The sequence below is a fragment of the Bos taurus genome, chromosome 2 (assembly GCF_002263795.3).
Source record: "Bos taurus isolate L1 Dominette 01449 registration number 42190680 breed Hereford chromosome 2, ARS-UCD2.0, whole genome shotgun sequence".
NCBI classification, from domain to species: Eukaryota; Metazoa; Chordata; class Mammalia; order Artiodactyla; family Bovidae; genus Bos; species Bos taurus.
This window is the reverse complement of record NC_037329.1, coordinates 99,515,641-99,534,350: the sequence shown is the minus strand read 5'-3', so window position 1 is coordinate 99,534,350 and position 18,710 is coordinate 99,515,641. Positions and strand designations below refer to the sequence as shown.

General features: G+C 35.6%; 1 protein-coding gene across 6 annotated transcripts in view; it reads left to right on the top strand.

Moving 5' to 3' along the window:
- Positions 1-18,710, top strand: part of ERBB4 (erb-b2 receptor tyrosine kinase 4) — a 1,290,018-nt gene that overhangs the window by 973,511 nt on the left and 297,797 nt on the right. For all 6 annotated transcript variants that reach the window (XM_024981511.2, XM_010802290.4, XM_059878936.1 and 3 more), the window contains exons 13-15: positions 3,314-3,446; positions 9,181-9,274; positions 18,517-18,671. In XM_024981511.2, coding sequence (XP_024837279.1) covers positions 3,314-3,446; positions 9,181-9,274; positions 18,517-18,671 — 382 coding nt within the window. The remainder of the gene's footprint in view (positions 1-3,313; positions 3,447-9,180; positions 9,275-18,516; positions 18,672-18,710) is intronic.

The following is an 18,710-nucleotide window of genomic DNA, read 5'->3' as shown; positions in this document are numbered from 1 at the left end:
GACTCATGGAAAAGATTCTGATGCTGGGAAGATTGAGGGCGAGAGGAGGAGAGGACAACAGAGGGTGAAATTGCTGGATGGCATCACTGACTCAACAGACGTGAGTTTGAGTGGATTCCAGGAGTTAATGAAGGACAGGGAAACCTGATGTGCTGCAGTTCATGGAGTTTCAAAGAGTTGGACACAACTTAGCAACTGAACAACAACAACAACCCTAATTAAAGGCAGAGGTTGTCAGATCAGATTAAAAAGGCAATACCCAACTGTATGCTGCCTACAGTACATAGACTTCAATCATAAAGACACATATATATTAAAGGTGAGAAAATACACCCTGAGAGATAGATCAATAGAAAAGTCAAGAAATATGAATAGACCTACAAGTATGAGGACAACTGATTTTAAACAAATATGCAAAGATAATTTACTGGAAAAGGGATTGTATTTTCAACAAATGGTACTGGAAAAATTGAATATCTACATGCCAAAAAAAAAAGAAAAAGATAGTATCTGTGTTCATGAATTTTATGTGTCAACTTGACTGAGTCACGGTTTCCCCAAGTATTTAGTTAAACATTATTATTTGTGGATGAGTTTGGAAGGGTGTTTCTGGATGAGATTAATATTTGAATTGATGGACTGAGTGAAATGAAGTGGATAGGTATATTGTAATTCATTGAAGACTAAAAAGGACATACTTAGTCTCTCTGCCTAACTCCTGAACTGGTGCATTAGTCTTCTTCCCTTAGACTGGGACTTGAAATGTCTGTGCTTCTGGTTCTCAAACTCAGACTAAAACTGTATTGTAGGCTTTTCAGGGTCTTCAGAGCCTCTTGATAAGAGTGAAAGAGGAGAGTAAAAAAACTGGCTTAAAACTCAACATTCAAAAACTAAGATCACAGCATGTGGTCCCATCACCTTATGGCAAAAAGATGGAGAAACAATGGAAACAGTGACAGACTTTATTTTCTTGGGCTCCAAAATCACTGCAGATGGTGACTGCAGCCATGAAATTAAAAGACACTTGCTCTTTGAAAGAAAAGCTATGACCAACTTGGACAGCATATTAAAAAGCAGAGACATTACTTTGCCGACAAAGGTCCATCTAATCAAAGGTGTGGTCTTTCCAGTGGTCATGTATGGATGTGAGAGTTGGACCATAAGGAAAGCTGAGTGCTGAAGAATTGATGAACTGTGGTGTTGGAGAAGACTCTTGAGAGTCCCTTGGACTGCAAGGAGATCCAACCAGTCCATCCTAAAAATCAGTCCTGAGTGTTGATTTGTAGGACTGATTTTGAAGCTGAAACTCCAATGTTTTGGCCATCTGATGCGAAGAACTGACTCACTGGGAAAGACCCTGATGCTGGGAAAGATTGAAGGCAGGAGGAGAAGGGGATGACAGAAGATGAGATGGTTCAATAGCATCACCAACTCGATGGACATGAGTTTGAGCAAGCTCTGGGAGTTGGTGATGGACAGGAAAGCCTGGCATGCTACAGTCCATGGGATCTCAAAGAGTCAGACACGACTGAGTGACTGAACTGAATTGACTGGGTCTTCAATTTGTAAGGGACTTCCCCAGTGGCTCAGACGGTAAAGCGTCTGTCTACGATGCAGGAGACCCGGCTTCGATCCCTGGGTCAGGAAGATCCCCTGGAGAAGGAAATGGCAACCCAGTCCAGTACTATTGCCTGGAAAATCCCATGGACAGAGGAGCCTGGTAGACTACAGTCCATGGGGTCGCAAAGAGTCGGACACGACTGAGCAACTTCAGTTCACTTCACTTCAACTTGTAAACAGCAGACAGACTTCGCAGCCTCTATAACTGTGTGAAACAATTTCTTAGTATATAAAAATATGTAGATACAGATATGAATATACCTATTTATTCTGTTTCTCTTCAGAATCCTGACTAATCAGTATTATATGCAAACTAACTATAAATGGGCTATATGGGCAAAAACCCATCACACTTCTAAAAGGAAAATTTGAACAAAATTTTTGTTACTTTGGTTTAGACAAAAATTTTAGATATAATGCCCAAAGTATAATTTAGAAAAGATAAAATTGATAAGTTGCACTTCACCAATATTTTAAAATATATACTTTTCAAAAGAGTGATAAGTAAATAAAAAGACTAAGACAGGGAGAAAACATTTGCAGAATCTATAAAGAACTCTAGATGCTCAATAGTAAGAAAACCATCAGTCCAATACAAAATGAGCAGAAAATTCAGTGCCACTTCATCAGACAAGACAGCAAATAAGCACATTAAAAGATGTTCAATATCTCTAATCACCTAGAAAATGTGAATCAAATCCATATGAGATTCCACTACATAATATTAGGAAGGCTAAAATTAAGCAGGCTAGCTATACCAAGTATTGGTAAAGATGTGAGGAAACTTCAGTTCACAAGTTGAATTTATTGCTATGGGGAATGTAAAATGGTACAATATTTTGAAAAACAATCTGATAGTTTCTTTAAAAACATTAACCCTCTGCCTACCATATTATCCACCCATTTCATTCCAAAAATGAATAAATAAATAAATAAAATGAAAGTGTATGTGCAAACAAATGTGCACATGGATGTTCATAGTAGCTAAATTTTTAATAGCCCTAAATGGGAAACAATCTAAATATCCAGCATTACGTGAATGGTTTAAAAATGTGCTATATGCATACAATGGGATATACTGAGTAATAAAAATGAATAAATATTGATACATGTAGCAACATGGATAAATCTCAAAGTAATTATTCTGAGTTAAAGAAATTACCTAAAAAAGATAACATACTGCATATTTCTATTTACATAAATTTCTAGTTAATACAAACTAATGCAAAATTATTTCTGTTTTTTCCCCCTTTTAATATTTGTTGTTTTATAATAAGTATTGCTTGTTCTATTTCTGCATGAATTTCTCATATGAAATTGAAGCCAAAATGTTTGTTGTATCAGTGGAGCAAAGGGTTGGCTTTAGAAAGATATGTTCTGTTCCTTACCTTAACGGGAATGTTAATTTCTGTCACTCTCCCTCCCTAGAATTTTGATAGAGGTAAGAGACATTTGTTCACCATTATGAAAAATGCAGTGGTGCTATCTACATACAGTGATTGGGGCTCTGCGCTAGGGAAATATGGAGGGTAGAGTGAGCCATAGTGACGGATAGGCAGACAGACATCTGCCACAGATCTCTTTTACAACGACTCCTTTAGAAATAGCTTTACCTAGGAAGTTTCATATTAACATGGTTAGTTTGGACACAGCCTTCTGTTTTATTTCCCCTTGATTCTGGTGTGTTTTTCAGCTGCTGAAGGAATGGTGTGCAACCATCTCTGTTCAAATGATGGGTGCTGGGGACCTGGGCCAGACCAGTGCTTGTCATGCCGTCGCTTCAGCAGGGGAAGGACCTGCATAGAGTCTTGTAACCTCTATGACGGGTAAGGCATCTTATGTCATCTTTATCTTATAAGCTTTGAGGTATTGATTGGTTCAGATATTAAAATGATCATAGAGTGGTAAAATTTCAGAATATGTGTGCTGGTCAAGATTTTTAAGGAGAGTTTGTGTGACATAAAGAAAAAAACATAAAAAAGAATTGTTTTAAGAAGGAATAATTTTATTTGAGTAAACAGGTCAAAATACATATTGACATATTGACTATTGTGCATATATTTTTAAAAGTATATAAATATGAATAATTCATAATAGATTATAGAAATTTATACCTCTCCAAATTGAAAAATGTTTCTATTTTCTTTATGAAGGACATTGTGATAAGTAATATTTCCTCTCATATGTGTCAACAATTTTTTTTTCTTGTTTTCCTATTAATTTTCATCTGGAATGACTGCAGAACTTTTGATTTTTTTTTTCCATTTAGGTTGTGAGGCTATTTGATTGTGTATTAGGAATTACACACATTTCTATGTTTCAGACAAGCACAGAGCCCTATAGAGAAATTACCTTTGTATTTTCTAGTTGAAAAGGTTTTCTGAAAGTGCTTTGTCACTTTCTAAAGATAACCTAAGCTGTATTTTAAATCAAGTATTTTAAATTCCATCTACAATACTGCAACAATCAAATTGACAACAATAAAACCTAGTATATACCTCATTGTGTGGCATTTCATAAACTCATAAAATCACTTTAACCTAACATACCATTTCATGCATCACAGTTGTCCTTCATTAGTACTAAAATAAAAATTTTAGTACTGTCCCTGAGTCAAATTTCCCTGTATTGCTCACTGAACAGGTTTTCAAGGGTTTGTAAACTGTAGTTTTGAAGTTCTTTCTTCTGTCTTATAAATTGTCCCTATTTTAACAACCGTTTTCATAATCCCAGATAACATTGTATTTTTGCATTTTACATTAGAAGGATAAAAACCTAAGGATCTCAATAATAGTGATATGTCTCTTTTTTGAAAGATGACTAAGACCAATTCCCTCCATGAATTTAGGAAAAAATACTAAAATTAGACGTTTAAATGTAAAACCACTTTAAAAAAGTTATTTAACAGTTTGAGATGGTGATGATGGTTGTACAATTCTGTGGATATATTAAAATAGCATTGAATTGTGCACTTTCAATAGAAGAACTGTATGATATATGAATTATATCTTAATAAAGACAGCATCCAAATAAAGGATTTAATAGTTTTATCAGGAAAATTCAACTTGAAACTTTGTAGAGCACAGTCAACTCATAAAGTTGATAACGAATAGCAAATTATTTGCTACTTGCCTCATTGAATTGAATTGTATTCATGCTTGTTCATATTATTATGAAAGAAAGATATTTTCTGTACATAAAATACTTCAGATAAAATATGCTTCTCTGTGTGTATAGCAATTGATGCCATTAAAATGGAACTAATAGACTTTAATTCGATTAAGAGACTGTTACAATAAAAGTTTTTTGAATATGTATGTGCAGTTCTAAGGAAGGAATAGATTCTAGAAATCATTTTATCAAATAGTGAGAAGTTGTAGAATTAAATGTTGACCAATGTCAAAACGTAGTTGAAGTACCAAACCTGGAAATCAGGACATCTGATTTTCATCCTGTTTCTTTCCAGAAGCCATTGTATTTTCCTTAAATATTTCAATTTTGAACTTGTCAGAAATATGAAATTGATAATGTGGATGAATAGATTATCTATAGTACTCTCTGTCTCATTTTTATGAGACAATGAAAGCTAAGCAAAGGAAAAATACTGGTTGCCTAAATGCACAATAAACAGTACTGATTATCTGACTTTTTTGTGTATATGTTAGTCACTCAGCTGTGTCCAACTCTGCAGTTGCATGGACAGAACACTGCCAGGCTCCTCTGTCCATGGAATTCTCCAGGCAAGAATACTGGAGTGGATTGCCATTTCCTTCTCCAGGGGATCTTCCTGACACAGGGATCAAACCAAGGTCTACTGCAGTGGCAGGCAGATTCTTTACCATCTGAACCACCAGGGAAACCACATTTTCCAAATCATTAAATCAAATGTATTATAGAAATATAAAGTCCTTAATGTTTTTTGCCACAGTGATGGAACCCTAGGAAATAATACACAAGGATTGGTTTAAAATATACTAAGTGAAACTATGTTATAAATATCTGATATAATTCTTGCCTACCCAATGATAGATTTTGCCAACTCCAATCTGTGATACTGGTAAATTTCTTCCAACTTTGCCTGGCAGACATGACAGCCTTTGATGAAAAATGAGCTTAAATCCTAACTTAATCACTTCCTATTTGAAATGTCCATCCTTGGATAAATAACTAATTGTCCTAAACTCGTTTTTTTTTAATATGGAAAATGGGACTATTATTGATGTCATAAAATAATTGTGATTCCAAAAAGAGAAAAAAGTATAATAAAGTCTTGTTAGAATTCCTACCCCTAAAATAGTTATCTTTGTTTCCATTTAGTGTCTATAAGTCTGAGCTGATTAAATGGTTAGGTAGAATAGTCATGTATACATTGCTGAAAATAAATACAAATATGAAATACAAAATCAGGGAACCTATTTACATATACAAATAGCTTGACTATCATAAAAGAAGAAATTCTAAAAAGAGGACTTTTTTTTTTAGGGGGAAACTCTAAGTCAGGTAATCCTGGCTGTTAGCACTCAAATCCATATCATACAAGTCATTATATTTTGGGAATTTGTAACTTTAATATGGACTTCCCTGGTGACTCAGTGGTAAAGCATCCGCCTGCCAGTGCAGAAGATTTGGGTTCAACCCCTGGGAGGGGAAGATCCTCTGGAGAAGGAAATGGCAATCCATTCCAGTATAGTTGCCTAGGAAATCCATGGACAGAGGAGCCTGGTGGGCTATAGAGTTGCAAGGAGTCAGACACAATAGGAGTCAGACATACTTAGTGACTAAATAACAACAACAAACTACAATACACAAGTATTCAAAATGAGCAAGAAAACTAATTGCCATGCAATCTTAAATGTGTTTTCTTAACTGGCAACATGGCTAAATGCTTCTGAAATGTGGAGAACAACAGAGAAACAACAGGAAGGGTATCAGTCTTAGCTCTTTGTAGTCATCTTTTACATTTCTCAGTGAAACACTTTTTCCTTTTTAAGAGTAAAAAGGATATTTAGGAAATAAAGTCTAGAGAAGTTAGGAGATTTAAGACAGAAATATTAATCTTGGTGCTGAGAACACCAACCAGTTCCAAAGCTTTTGCTCTTGATCACAGGATTGGTTAAAGTAGCACACACACAAAACTGTGAGAAATGCATAGAAGCAAAAACACAAAGTTCAGGAACCAATGCCCATGCTTCTTGGAATGTGACTTGTTAGATCAGACTCAAGTGAAAAGGGATCTCTGGCAAAGTTATAGCAGAATCCCTGGGAGACAGCAAAGAAAAAAATGCAATAATGGAGACAGTGACAATAAAGAAATTGCAAGGAGAATCTGTTTTGAAAACAGAAAGAAAGAGAGACAGAGGTTCTACAGGTAGAAGTCTAGTCTATAAAAAAAAAAAAAAAGCCTCTAGGTTATCTCTGCTACTGCTGCTGCTAAGTCACTTCAGTCATGTCTGACTCTGTGACCCCATAGATGGCAGCCCACCGGGCTCCGCCATCCCTGGGATTCTCTAGGGAAGAACACTGGAGTGGGTTGCCATTTCCTTCTCCATTTCCTAGGTTATCTCTAGGACTCTTTTTATTCCTCATTTTATTCCTCAACTCTGTATATGGAGAAGGGAGCTCCAGAGAAAAGACAAGGATGGCCTGTGTCTTAGAAACATAAAAATGGTTGTCTTCATTTAGTATCCTAATTCTTTCATCACCCAAGAAGCTGTTTTCAGAAATGGTGCTTTGCTGATGATTGCAGACTTTGCTGTAACAATCATATAATCTCATTTACACATGATGCTTTTGATTCTCTTTACAATTGAATTCCATTCCCCACCTCCACCAGCACCACATCATTTTAACCCTTATATTCTGAAGTTTTCCTCTGTTGAATATTTTATATCACTCATGTTGATAAAACATGCAAAATAAAAAAAAAATATGTATTTGACAGTTTAAACTCTAGAAATTTTGTAAAAAGTTAATCCATAACAAACTAACACTTCAATTTGAGTGCAAAATCTGTGTAAGTAAATATGTACATCCACACATAACTCATCATAGATTTATGCTATTTAGTTTGAAAACCAAACCATTATTTTACCTTGAAGTAGATGTAATCTTAATATAACCAACAGAAAATATAGCCCACCCTGTGGATTTCAATCATTTGTTAAGGCTTTATTATCACCAAATGAGATATTCTGCTATGAAAAAAAGAATGGATACTAAGGAAAAATATATTTGAATTTATTACCTAGTTAATGACCAATTGCCATATTGTCAGTGCTATCAGTTTGGAATGGTCGCTCATGATACAAAGGCACAAAATAATAAAGTAACTATAAATATTTAGTCAAATTTTGTTAATTATTCATAGCTGACATTCTAAGTTGTTTATACCCAACACCTCATCCTCTCATACATTAGTGGAAACAGTGTGGTTGTATGCATATTATACAGTGTTGTGTGCTGTGCTAAGTCACTTAAGTCATGTCCAACTTGTATGACCCAATGGACTGTAGCCCACCAGGCTCCTCTGTTCATAGAATTCTCCAGGCAAGAATACTAGAATTGGTTGTCATCTCCTTCTTCAGGAATCTTCCTGGCCAAGGGATTGAACTTGCATCTCTTGTCTCCTGCATTGGCAGACAGGTTTTTACCATAAGCGCCACCTGGGAAGTCATACATAATGGATATGCAATTACTGAAATGAAAATTCTAGAGTAGATATTGATTAGAAAACTTATATATTGGTAACATTTAATATTCAAATAGCCACAAAATGTAAGGTTAGAGGAAGCGATGACCGTCATCCTAGATTTTAATTAAAAAGTTTTAGGATGTTATCATTAAACTATTTTTTATTAATTTTATATCATATAGAATTACTTCAAAAAAAGTCTAAACTGAAAAGAATGTTGTGATATTAGATCAATAATCTAAGAAAATAAAATCTACCATGAAAAGATATTTTCTCTAATTCTCCAAGGCAGATATTTTGAAAGAAGAAAAGAAATCAAAGCATTTTTGAAGTTTCACTAAAAATAAATTGAAGAGTCTTGGGATTTGAAGGACAAGGATAGGGAACATTCATGTTACTTAGCAACAAGAAAAATACAATAGTTCTTTCAAAGTTTAAAAAATAAGACTTCAGCCAAGAGTAAAATTTTATATAGGGACAAATAGGCACAGCCTTACTTAAAATAGCAGGAATGGTTCTGCTATGTCATCAAAAGAGTAATACTTTTTTTTTTCTTTTTCTTTTCCTTTTTTCTTTTTCTTTTTTTTTTTTGAGACTGCTGGAATATCTCTCACAAGAGAGGTTTCCTGAATGAGTCTGTCGTTGAACCCAATGGAGGGCAAGAGGAGCCATCTGGCTGCAGTTTATCTTTTCTCCTAATGGAGAACTTACTCGTTAATGTACAGGGAAATGATTCTGATGCTCCTGGCACATAGAGAAACAAACTCTAGAATTTACTCTGCCAATAGGACTTTTAGCAGATGTTACTTCATTTGTTAAGTTGACAGCTTGTTTGCTTACACTGCCTCATGCTGCTGGTGTTTTCACAGTGAATTTCGGGAGTTTGAGAATGGCTCCATCTGTGTCGAGTGTGACCCCCAGTGTGAGAAGATGGAAGATGGCATCCTCACATGCCATGGACCGGTAAGCCTGAAGACATCTGTGCTTGTGTTGGCTTATTTGGTTTCATGTATGAATATCTGTTGAGTCATTGCTGTGTCGTTTATCCACCCATTAAATAGGTATTTATAGAATGCTATGGGGAATCACAATCAATAATTTCCCCTCAAGAGGTTTACAGCTTAAAAGACTTAAAACTTCAGTTTCTTAAATATTTATTTCCAACATAATTATTTTAAAAGAAAATATGGTATTGTCCTTAAAGATTGCATCATGGTGAAAAGAGAGATACACAAATAACTAAGTGGAGGCAAAATAATTGATAAAACATAAATATGTATAAACTGTTATAGGAACACATATGAGGGAGAAATCAAATCTTTGAGTTGAAAACTGGGGCACCAAAGAAAGCCAAAGAAAAGGGGTGTCTGAGCTATGCCTTTAAGAAGAATCTAGACTGAGGAATCATGTAAAGATTTGTAAATAGGAAAGTTCATGTTTTGTTTGAGGTAAACTGTAACATATTCATATCTGTGTTTAATCATTTAACTTTGATAGCATTAGGAGGAAAAATTGAAAAAATGGGGAAGGCAAGCTTTCATAATTAAAATCTAAAACTATGTAATAAAATACTGTGGCAGAGAGAAAAAATTGAACCATGTTGATCAAAGAAGGGGCTATAGGATTAGCAAAGTCCTCATGAACATGCTGACATTTATGTAGTTTAAAGTTAGTTTTATGGAGAAAAGTGATAATTATTTTTTAGACCTTCCTTTGGTTCCCATCATTCTTAAAATGAGACTTTTTCTTAATAATGAGGTCAGTATGAGTTTTTCATTCCAAAGTGTCATATTCATCCTTCTTTAGACAAATTTTCAGTTTATTTGTCTGTTGAATCATCTATCAGTAGAAAATTTGAGGACCAACATTTGAGTGTTGCCAAGAGGTCCACACTGCTCCATAAGAATTCATTTGAAATTTAAATAGCATTAATTTTTTCTACCAGAGTGCTTATTCAGCACTTAATTAGCTTAGAAAAAAATTATCATTGAGCCCTCCAAACTTCCATTAGGCCCCAGTGAGCCGTTGTGGAACATCTAAAGAAGTATGTGGGATACTTGGACAGTTCAAAGGACTACCATGAGTATGATTAAGTTTGGAAAAACAAACCTCTGAGAAAAAGAAGTGATATGATTTGACATAAAGAACCAAAGTCTAAAAGACAATTTAGTATGTAATGATGGCCAAGTAAGTATGCTAAGGGCATATGTGGCTATTTTCTTTTTCTGCTAAGGGTAGTAATGGAAAATACAATTAATCTGCAGCATGAGAAATGTGGATTCTGTAAAGAATGTTGGGAAACAGGAAAGTAAAATTCCATACTGGGTTGTTAAAGTAAGTTGACCTGTCTCTGTAAAGTTTGTCTAAAAACTATCGTATCTAGGAACCATATGTCTGAGAATGAAAAAAAAGAAAAAAGTATCTTTCAGAGAAAGAGAGTTTAAAAGCATACGGTTACAATAACCAAGAATTTGGCTGTCTTCTCTGAAGAAGGCAAACTGCAAAATCAGTCCCGTGCTTGTTGCATTCCTTATGCTGCCTCCTGTGGTATATAAGTATGCTAAGAAGTAACTAGCTTATTGATGTCTTTGTTTTTACAGTCTATTCCTCAAAGGAATTGAGATAGTTTATAAGAATACACATCAAAAAGCCCTGAAAGTGAATATTCTTGCAATTTTCAAAATTATTTGATAATCAAGAAAAAATGAACAGACAGATTTTTAATGAACATATTTTGATTCTGTAAGGATGGCATTGGTGGGTCAAATGCTTAAAATCACTATTTATTGCTAAAATTGTGAATGAATAGTTCTAGAGATTAGAGAAGGCAAAAAGTCAAAAGTACAAAAAGCTCGTTAAAGTTAAATCACTCAACTATAGAAGATTAGAGCCTGAAATCAAGAAAACCTGCTTGATCACTTGATCAGTAAGCCTTGAAATGCTAAACAAGAGCATAGTGTCTTTTAGGTTACTCTATCTGAAAAACTTCCAGAATTGAGCTCAGGCAACATTGTATAAGGTGTATGCCTGTTTCTGGGTCTACATATTGTTTATCAAAACTAGAGACAGTGGTGGTTTTATGTGTCATGTAACTGGTATATATCGCTTAGGATATCCTAGAGGTTCAGGAAAATTCTTCATGAGACTGACATTATGATGACATAGAAGAAGTCATAAAGCTAATTGGAATTCCCACACCTGGCCTCATGATTTATTCTGTTGAAATCTCATTTTCCTGATCTGTCAGTGTTTCCCTAATGATAATAATTGATAAATATTTATATTTGTCAAACACTATTACACCTGAAACATACTATCCTGTTATCCATTTAAAATATAAAGAAATTGAACCCACTGTAATGACTGGAAAGTTATTCTAAAACTCAGCAAGTTAGTAAGATGTGGAGCTGGAATTCAACTATAGAGATTATGACACCAAATTCCACACTCTTTTCATTTCACTTTTTCTTTCTCTAGACAACAATGTCTATAATGTAATAAGAATAAAGTGCTTTCTGGGAATATACATCACACATGGATGTAAAATGGATGGTATTATCTTATTTAAATGTGACATATATTTAGGGTAATCTTGAGAGGGATAGATCTGAAATAAAACAAGCCTCTGGTTTTATATCCTTGTCTGTCTGCCCTTGGTTTTATTTATTTTATTCTTTATTCAATTTCTTCCTCTTTTTTAAAACAATTTTATCTTTTCTGACACACCTTCACTATTCCTATATAGTCCTATCAAGAAAGATAAGACAGGGAATGCAAGAAGAAAAGGGACATCAGATAAAGTCAAAGGAGACCAAAATACAAGCCAGAGAGGCAGCAAGAGAAGAGAAAGCCTAGGAGATGGGACCTGATAAAAGCTGAAGTAGCTATTAAAGTCAGGTTAATAAAGCTTGTGTTGCCATAATAAATAACCACCATATTGCAGTAGACTACAGAAAAATATTTAAATATATTTCATGTAAAGTGCACTGAAATTCTGGGAAGCTTTCTCAGACCCTTCCCTCATCCCTACTCTGATGATTTGGCATTCCAAGAAGTTTTGAATTTATGGCACCTCTGGTGGCTCAGATGGTAAGGAATCTGTCTGCAATGCAGGAGACTTGATTTCAGTCCCTCAGGAGTGTTCCCTCAGGGTCAGGAACATTCCCTGGAGAAGGAAATGGCTAACCACCCTTATGGCAGACAGCAAAGAAGAACTGGAGAGCCTCTTGATGAAAGAGGAGAGTTAAGAAGATCATGGCATCCAGTCCCATCATTTTATGGCAAATAGATGAGAAAACAATGGAAACAGTGACAGACTTTATTTTGGGGGGGCTCCAAAATCACTGCAGATGGTGACTGCAGCCAGGACATTAAAAGACGCTTGCTCCTTGGAAGAAAAGCTATGACCAACCTAGACAGCATATTAAAAAACAGAGACATTACTTTACCAACAAAGGTCTGTCTAGTCAAAGCTATGGCTTTTCCAGTAGTCATGTACGGATGTGAGAATGGGATTATAAAGAAAGCTGAGCACCGAAGAACTGATGCTTTTGAACTGTGGTGTTGGAGAAGACTCTCGAGAGTCCCTTGGACTGCAAGGAGATCCAACCAGTCCACTCTGAATATTCATTGGAAGGACTGATGCTGAAGCTGAAATTCCAACACTTTGGCCACCTGATGCGAAGAAGCAACTCATTTGAAAAGACCCTGATGCTGGGAAAGATTGAGGGCGGGAGGAGAAGGGGATGACAGAGAATGAGATGGTTGAATGGTATCACTGAGACGATGGACATGAGTTTGAGTAGGCTTCAGGAGTTGGTGATGGACAGGGAGGCCTGTTGTGCTGCTGTCCATGGAGTCACAAAGAGTCAAACACGACTGAGCAACTGAACTGAACTGACTCACTCCAGTATTCTTGCCTGGAGAATTCTATGGGGAGAGGATCTTGGTGGACTACAGTCCTGGGATCTCAGAGTCAGACACACTGAATGAATGACTAACACTTTCACTCTTCACATGTACATAAGACCCCCACATCAGCAGCAGGGAAAGAGGCCGGAGAGTTTAGCACCAACAGTTTCTTAAATTGCTTCTGCTTAATTTCATTATCCATAGTAAGACACACCTCCCGTCTAGTGGTAGGGAATTTCTATATTCTATGAAGCTGAAAGTTCAGAGAATTAGATACTGGTGAACCATGGCTTTGTCTTTTACAGTAACTACCAAAGAAAAATGTCAATTGTCACTGAGAAAAAAAATGAAATATTTCTGTCAGGATTTAGACTATCCTTTAGTTTTCTGTCTAGATTATTGAGTTCAAGGATAGCTTAAAATCAGAGATAAGGAAGAATATTGCCTTCACCTTTGTTTGCTATTATTGCATTTATTAGTTCATTTACTGGACCTAGAATCTTAAAAGTTTTGGGAAAATAATGATAGAAGAGTACCCATTAGACACACATGTATTTCTTTAAATCTCTTTATTATGGAAATGAGATGAAGAATCAGTACATTTCATTCCTCTTGAGATTTGTCAGACTATATTTTTGTTGTGTCAGCTCTGGACATTTGATTTCATATCATGGTAATATAGTCAAAAGGCTAAGAGATGCTCTAAATATGAGGAAGTTAAAAAATATATTCTATTAAAGTATGCCTAAAGATTAAATGTGAATTTAATTTTAATTTTGTGTATTTTTTACATCTGTTGATTTTACCTAGACATTATTTTACATTAGAAGAATTTTATAGAAAAATAATTCCTAATTTTATGACTGCCTAATTTACTCCTAGTAAATTTTATTCTTGTGTTCTGAAAGACGACATCAGCTTGTCACTTGTCTTATACAATGTCATGCCACTGAGCCTACTGGCAGAGTAAATGATTTTGTATAATAGACAGCATTACGTGCCTAAGTACCCATGAGCAGGTGTTAAAATTGGAAGCATGTGAAGTATTCTTTTGGTAGGAAATAAGTTGCCAGTAGCAAACTCTTCAGGTTGAACATAATTCTATTTCATAGAAAAAAATATATGTATATAAATATTAAATATATGTACATATATGTGTACATACATGTACACATATAAAATACATATAGGAAATTAAGAAAAATGATTATATATCTATATCTGTTTATCTAGTTAGATCTTAGGTAGATAGATTGATAGATTCTCACTTCAAAATAGTCAAAACGGTACTTGATTGAACCTCACCAGTATATTTCCAGGAATTTCTTTCAGATTACCCTCTTTTTCTTTGCACTGCTATTCTTCATTAGCTGCCTTTATCTTTAAATTTTAAAATATTATATTTCTTTTTTTAAATTTTATTTTTGTATATGCTTTAAAAATTTTATTTTGTATTGGGATATAGCCAATTAATAAACGATGTTGTGACAGTTTCAGGTGGCAGCAAAGGGATTCAGTCAAACATATCAGTTCAGTTCAGTCGCTCAGTCATATGCGACTCTATGCGACGCCATGAATTGCAGCACGCCAAGCCTCCCTGTCCATCACCAACTCCCGGAGTTCACTCAAACTCACGTCCATCGAGTCAGTGATGCCATCCAGCCATCTCATCCTCTGTCGTCCCCTTCTCCTTGTGCCCCAAATCCCTCCCAGCATCAGAGTCTTTTCCCATGAGTCAGCTCTTTGCATGAGGTGGCCAAAATACTGGAGTTTCAGCTTTGGCATCATTCCTTCCAAAGAACACCCAGGGCTGATCTCCTTTAGGATGGACTGGTTGGATCTCCTTGCAGTCCAAGGGATTCTCAAGAGTCTTCTCTAACACCATAGTTCAAAAGTATCAATTCTTTGGCGCTCAGCCTTCTTCACAGTCCAACTCTCACATCCATACATGACTACTGGAAAAACCATAGCCTTGACTAGACGGACCTTTGTTGGCAAAATAATGTCTTTGCTTTTGAATATGCTATCTAGGTTGGTCATAACTTTCCTTCCAAGGAGTAAGCGTCTTTTAATTTCATGGCTGCAGTCACCATCTGCAGTGATTTTGGAGCCCAAAAAAATAAAGTCTGACACTGTTTTCCCATTTATTTCCCATGAAGTGAAGGGACCAGATGCCATGATCTTCGTTTTCTGAATGTTGGGCTTTAAGCCAACTTTTCCACTCTCCTATTTCACCTTCACCAAGAGGCTTTTTAGTTCTTCTTCACTTTCTGCCAAAAGGATAGTATCATCTCCATATCTGAGGTTATTGATATTTCTCCTGACAATCTTGATTCCAGCTTGTGCTTCTTCCAGCCCAGCGTTTCTCATGATGTACTCTGTATAGAAGTTAAATAAGCAGGGTGACAATATACAACCTTGATGTACTCCTTTTCCTATTCGGAACCAGTCTGTTGTTCCATGTCCAGTTCTAACTGTTGCTTCCTAACCTGCATATAGGTTTCTCAAGAGGCAGGTCAGGTGGTCTGGTATTCCCATCTCTTTCAGAATTTTCCGCAGTTTCTTGTGATCCACATGGTCAAAGGCTTTGGCATAGTCAATAAAGCAGAAATAGATGTTTTTCTGGAACTCTCTTGCTTTTTTGATGATCCAGCAAATGTTGGCAATTTGATCTCTGGTTCCTCTGCCTTTTCTAAAACCAGCTTGAACTTCTGGAAGTTCATGGTTAACGTATTGCTGAAGCCTGACTTGGAGAATTTTGAGCATTACTTTAGTAGCGTGTGAGATGCGTGCAATTGTGCGGTAGTTTGAGCATTCTTTGGCATTGCCTTTCTTTGGGATTGGAATGCAAACTGACCTTTTCCAGTCCTGTGGCCACTGCTGAGTTTTCCAAATTTGCTAGCATATTGAGTGCAGCACTTTCACAGCATCATCTTTCAGGATTTGAAATAGCTCAACTGGAATTCCATCACCTCCACTAGCTTCGTTCATAGTGATGCTTTCTAAGGCCCACTTGACTTCACATTCTAGAATGTCTGGCTTTAGGTGAGTGATCATACCATCGTGATTATCTGGGTCATGAAGATCTTTTTTGTATAGTTCTTTTCTGTATTCTTGCCACCTCTTCTTAATATCTTCTGCTTCTATTAGGTTCATACCATTACTGTCCTTTATCGAGCCCATCTTTGCATGGCTCGAAATCTTTCCTTGGTATTTCTAATTTTTTGAAGAGATCTCTAGTCTTTCCCATTCTGTTGTTTTCCTCTATTTCTTTGCATTGATCGCTGAGGAAGGCTTTCTTATCTCTTCTTGCTATTCTTTGGAACTCTGCATTCAGATGCTTATATCTTTCCTTTTCTCCTTTGCTTTTCGCTTCTCTTCTTTTCACAGCTATTTGTAATGTCTCCCCAGACAGCCATTTTGCTTTTTTGCATTTCTTTTCCATGGGGATTGTCTTGATCCCTGTTTCCTGTACAATGTCATGAACTTCAGTCAAACATATACATGTGTCCATTCTCCCCCAACACCTCTCCCATCCAGGCTGCCACATAATATTGAACAGAGTTCCATGTGCTATACAGTAGGTCCTTGTTTGTTATCCATTTAACATATAGCGATTCATACATGTCCATCCCAAGCTCCCTGACTATCCCTTCCTCCCAGCCTTCGCCTGGCAACCATATTACTCAGCCATAAAAAAGAATCAAAGAATGCCATTTGCAGCAACATGGACGGACTTAGAGTATCATACTGAGTGAAGTAAGTCAGACTGCAAAGGAGAAATATCGTATGATATCATTTACATGTGGAGTCTAAAAAGAAATGATATAAATGAATTTACAAAACAGAAACAGAACACAGACTTCAAGAACAAGATTAAAGTATTATGTTTCTTGATTTCCTGATGCCTTATATCACCACTTGTAATGTCTGGCCAGATGTAATACACTCCCATGAATAGACTGATCCCCAACTCCCTGCCTAATAAATAGACCTGTATGATGTCTCCTTGGTCTTGTCTGTCACATTCACATCATTTATAATTGTAAACCTAATAATATTAAACATCCCTCTCTATACTAAGTATATCTTATTTATCTAAATTATGTTCTATGTGAACTGTCATAAATGTTGAGCCTTATGGCTGTAAACAAACTTGTGAGGACAGGAGTGGAGGTAAGAAGTTCCAAGGAGCAAAAAGAAGAGGAATCCTGAGAAAATATGGTATTCAAAAGGAGACTAAAACAAATTTTAAGTAGATAATATCATTCCTACTTATTATACAATTATTCAAAACAGTCAAATGTGTAAGTATATGAGAATATTTTAAGACAATAGCATTTTTCACCACGGTGTTCTCAATTTGATTTGTGAAAGCATTATTTATCATTTCTTGCATGCTTACTGTCCCAACACCAAATCCATATCAATTCCTTTGGAAAAATTTGTAGATGTTTGATAGGAATTTAATATTTTTACTTTTATTATGACATTTAAATATATTTTCCTGTTATTGCTTATTATAATTGAATGTGTTAGATATTAGAAATTGTAAACATAAATATATAAAGTGACTTAGTATAATATAGATTATGCTCATAGTTATATCACCAGTTTTTAGTCTCTCCATATAATATTCTTTTGTATCCAGTTTATTATTGGAGTTTTTGACATTTGCTCATTAGGTCATGCTTTTATTATGCTTAGTATTATACTGTGATTTTCTAAAATCTCTATTCATAGAGATGATATAATTTTAGCATTATAGGCTGATTTGAGATGGAGAGTAATTTAGAAATTAACTTTGATTTACCTAAAATGCCTAATTCCTGATAATTCAACCACAGAAAATTTTAAATTCATTGTTTACATACTCATGGTACTACCAAAGGAGAGTTTACATCTCACTTGTATATGAAATTCAGTGTTAAGCCTAATGCCTATCATTTCCTCATCTTCATTAATTCATGATCATATTGACATATTCCTAGTGACTGTGATTAAATATTTCTAGGAAAAATGTGTTGTTACCAAATACTGTTGCAGTGTAATCTCACTGGGAATAAATGACAGAAAGAAAATATTGATGTCCTTCTAGAAAGCCACTGGACAGTTTTGCGGATTGAAAATCTATACTAGCAGCATCCCCTTTTGTACTTCTGAAAATGCTCTTCCTAGAGGACATTTCGCCATCCACTGAGGTCTCAGTAGCTAAACTAGATGAATACATTCCAGAAGAAAAGGCACCCATTTTTCTTTCTTCATTTTGTTTTTTTTCCCCTCACACTTTTTAGGGACCTGACAACTGTACAAAGTGCTCCCATTTCAAGGATGGCCCGAACTGTGTGGAAAAATGTCCAGATGGCTTACAGGGGGCAAACAGTTTCATTTTCAAGTATGCTGATCAAGATCGAGAGTGCCACCCGTGCCATCCAAACTGCACCCAAGGGTAAGCAACTTTACTGGCCAAAAACTCAATCAAGTGCAT